Here is a 3,375-nt window from a genome sequence, read left to right on the forward strand (position 1 = left end):
TGGTAGTTTAAACCCACCAGCCACTCCTCGGAAGAAAGGTTGGGCAAACTAATTCCGTAGAGATACTGCCTCGGAAACCTAAGGAGGAGGTCTCTATGAGTTGAATCCACTCTACAGCAGTGAGTTTGGTTACCTTATGAGGAGCTCTGGTGGTGTATTGGGCAAGACATTTGGCTGCTATCCAGAAAATCAGTGGTTCAAACCCATCAGCTGCTCCATGGTAGGAAGATGAGGCAACACACTTCCATAAAGATTTACCACCTGGGAAGCCCATTGTGGATCACTGTAAGTTGGAATTCACTCAGTGACAGTGGGTTTTGGATGAGGTTACCTCTTAAGTTTAAGAGATAATTTAGTCTATAAATTTACTTTGTAGCATGTAGTGTTTACCAAAGTGTAGTTATTTCAGTTATATCTGATTATTTCCTTAGAATATTATTTTCAAACTTTCTTCTATGAAGTCTAGGAATCTTGTAAAGTTCACACATAGGTTGCTAAAGATCATATGGAAAAGGGACTAAGCAGGATTCTAAGTGTTCCAATATTGATTCAATCAAAGTAACTACTTAGATGTATTTTACATATTGGATTAAATGTTGGAAAACCACCAGTTTAGGACAAATTTTCAAAGTGATATTGAGGGCATGAGAATGGTAAAAGGCTTTTGATAAATTTTGAAAATTAACATTATGTCAAATATGCTTTCCAGTATACTATATAAAAGACCTATTTATCTTCATGACACTGACTTTATGCATAAGTGCAACTCTTTGTTTATGTGGTTTCAGATCTGGGTAAAGACCTCACATTCCTCCACATTATGTCTGTTCTCAACAATTCAGAGGTCCAGCTTTTTATTCTGATTGGGATCCCAAAACTGGAACATATCCACATCTGGATCTCCATTCCCATCTGCTTCATGTACCTGGTTGCCATCATAGGCAACTGTACCATTCTCTTTATTATAAAGACGGAGCCCTCACTCCATGAGCCCATGTATTATTTTCTTGCCATGCTGGCTGTCGCTGACCTGGGCCTATCCCTCTCCTCCCTTCCTACCATGCTGAGGATCTTCTTGTTCAATGCTATGGGAATTCTACCCAGTGCTTGCTTTGCTCAAGAGTTCTTCATTCATGGATTCACTGTCATGGAATCCTCAGTTCTTCTAATTATGTCTTTGGATTGCTTTCTTGCCATTCAAAATCCCCTAAGGTATAGTTCTATCCTCACTAGCAACAGGGTTGCTAAAATGGGTCTTATCTTGGCCTTCAGGAGCATTCCCTTAGTGGTTCCATTCCCTTTCATTCTAAGAAGACTAAAATACTGTCAAAACAATCTCCTTTCTCACTCATATTGTCTTCATCAGGATACCATGAAACTGGCCTGCTCTGACAATAAGATCAATGTCATCTACGGCTTCTTTGTTGCTCTCTGTACTATGCTAGACTTGACATTGATTTTTCTGTCATATGTGCTGATCTTGAGGACTATACTCAGCATTAGATCTCCAGAAGAGAGGCTCAAAGCCTTCAACGCTTGTGTCTCCCACATCTGTGCTGTGCTCATCTTCTATGTGCCCATCATAACACTGTCTGCCATGCACCTTTTTGCCACGCACAAAGCCCCCTTGTTATGATCTTTATTGCCGATGTGTTCTTACTGGTGCCACCCCTGAAGAATCCCATTGTGTACTGTGTAAAGACCCGACAAATCTGGGAGAAGGTCTTGGGGAAGTGTCTTAAAATATGTGGGAGATAAGAAGAACATTGAGGGAAGACATTATCAACCAGTAAGTATTTATTGTCAACTACTATGTGTCCAAGGCTACAGAATTCACTATCCAATGAAGGTTTTGGAGAGGAGGAGGGAAAAGTTGTAAAGTACAAATTAAGTTTATACTTATAATTAATTAAGGTAGGAGTACACTATAATTATAATTTATAATTAAGTTAGGAGTACACTATTCAACAGAAAAGAAGAAATATTCAGGAGATATTTGATATGCTTCACTGACATTCAATAAACATTTTAAGACAGGTGGAAATAAAACAATACATAATGGAGTAGTTAGGTTTTTAATTAACACTTACCGGGTAAAACTGAAAGATTTAGATTATGATTTAACTAGCTTTTATTAAAAATTATATACTTAATTTTTAAAAATATACTATCAAGAAAAGATAAACTAGCAGAAAGGGTAACTCAGGGGTATATGTGTGCTTAGCCACTGGATACAAACAGATGCCCCATTGGAGGCACTCACTCAGTTATGCCAAGAGATTGGAAGACAGCTACCTGGCCAACTGACTGGAAGAGATCCATATTTGTGCCCATTCCAAAGAAAGGTGATCCCACAGAATGTGGAAATTACAGAAAAATATCATTAATATCACACCCAAGTAAGATCTTACTGAAGATAATTCAGAAACGTTTGCAGCAGTATATTGACAGAGAACTTCCAGAGGTTCAAGCCAGATTCAGAAGAGGACGTGGAACAAGGGGTATCATAGATGTTGTCAGATGGATCTTGGCTCAAGGCAAAGAATACCAGAAAGATGTTTACTTGTGTTTTATTGACTATGCAAAGGCATTTGATTGTGTGGATCATGACAAATTATGGACAACATTGAGAAGAATGGGAATTCCCGAGCACTTGATTGTACTCATGAGGAATCTGTACCTTGACCAGGAGGCTGTCGTTTGAACAGAACAAGGGGACACTACATGGTTTAAAATCAAGAAGGGAGTGCATCAGGGTTGTATCCTTTCTCCACACTTATTCAATCTATATGCTGAGGAAATAATCCAAGAAGCTGGACTATATGAAGAAAAACGTGGTATCAGGATTGGAGGAAGAATCATTAACAACCTGAGATATGCAGATGATACAACTTTGCTTGCTGAAAGTGAGGATGACTTAAGGCACCTACTGATGAAGGTTGAAGAATACAGTCTGCAGTATGGATTACATCTCAACATAAAGAAAACAAAAATCCTCACAACTGGACCAATGAGCAGCATCACAATAAATGGAGAGAAGATTGAGGTTGTCAAGGAATTCACGTTGCTTGGTTCTACAATCGATGCCAATGGAAGCAGCAGTCAGGACATTAGATGACGTGTAGCATTGGGAAAGTCAACTGTGAAGGAACTGTTTCAAGTGCTGAGGAGCAAGGATATCTCCTTGAGGACTAAGGTGTGCCTGACACAAGCCATGATATTTCCAATCGCCTTGTATGCATGTGAGAGCTGGACAATGAATAAGGAAGACCGAAGAAGAGTTGATGCTTTTGAGTTGTGGTGCTGGCGAAGAATGCTGAAAGTACCATGGACTGCTAAAAGAACTAACAGATCTGTCCTGGAGGAAGTGCAGCC

At 39.3% G+C, this 3,375-nt stretch overlaps 1 protein-coding gene across 1 annotated transcript; it reads left to right on the forward strand.

Moving 5' to 3' along the window:
• Window positions 1–820: 820 nt before the first annotated feature.
• LOC103197138 (olfactory receptor 51A7) lies at window positions 821–1,758 on the forward strand. The gene is given in 2 exon segments (XM_007941018.2): window positions 821–1,631; window positions 1,634–1,758. Coding segments are annotated over 2 exon segments (936 nt in total).
• Window positions 1,759–3,375: the final 1,617 nt, after the last annotated feature.

Source organism: Orycteropus afer, unplaced genomic scaffold, assembly GCF_000298275.1.
Source record: "Orycteropus afer afer isolate SDZICR_OR568_19922 unplaced genomic scaffold, OryAfe1.0 scaffold00074, whole genome shotgun sequence".
Lineage (NCBI taxonomy): Eukaryota > Metazoa > Chordata > Mammalia > Tubulidentata > Orycteropodidae > Orycteropus > Orycteropus afer.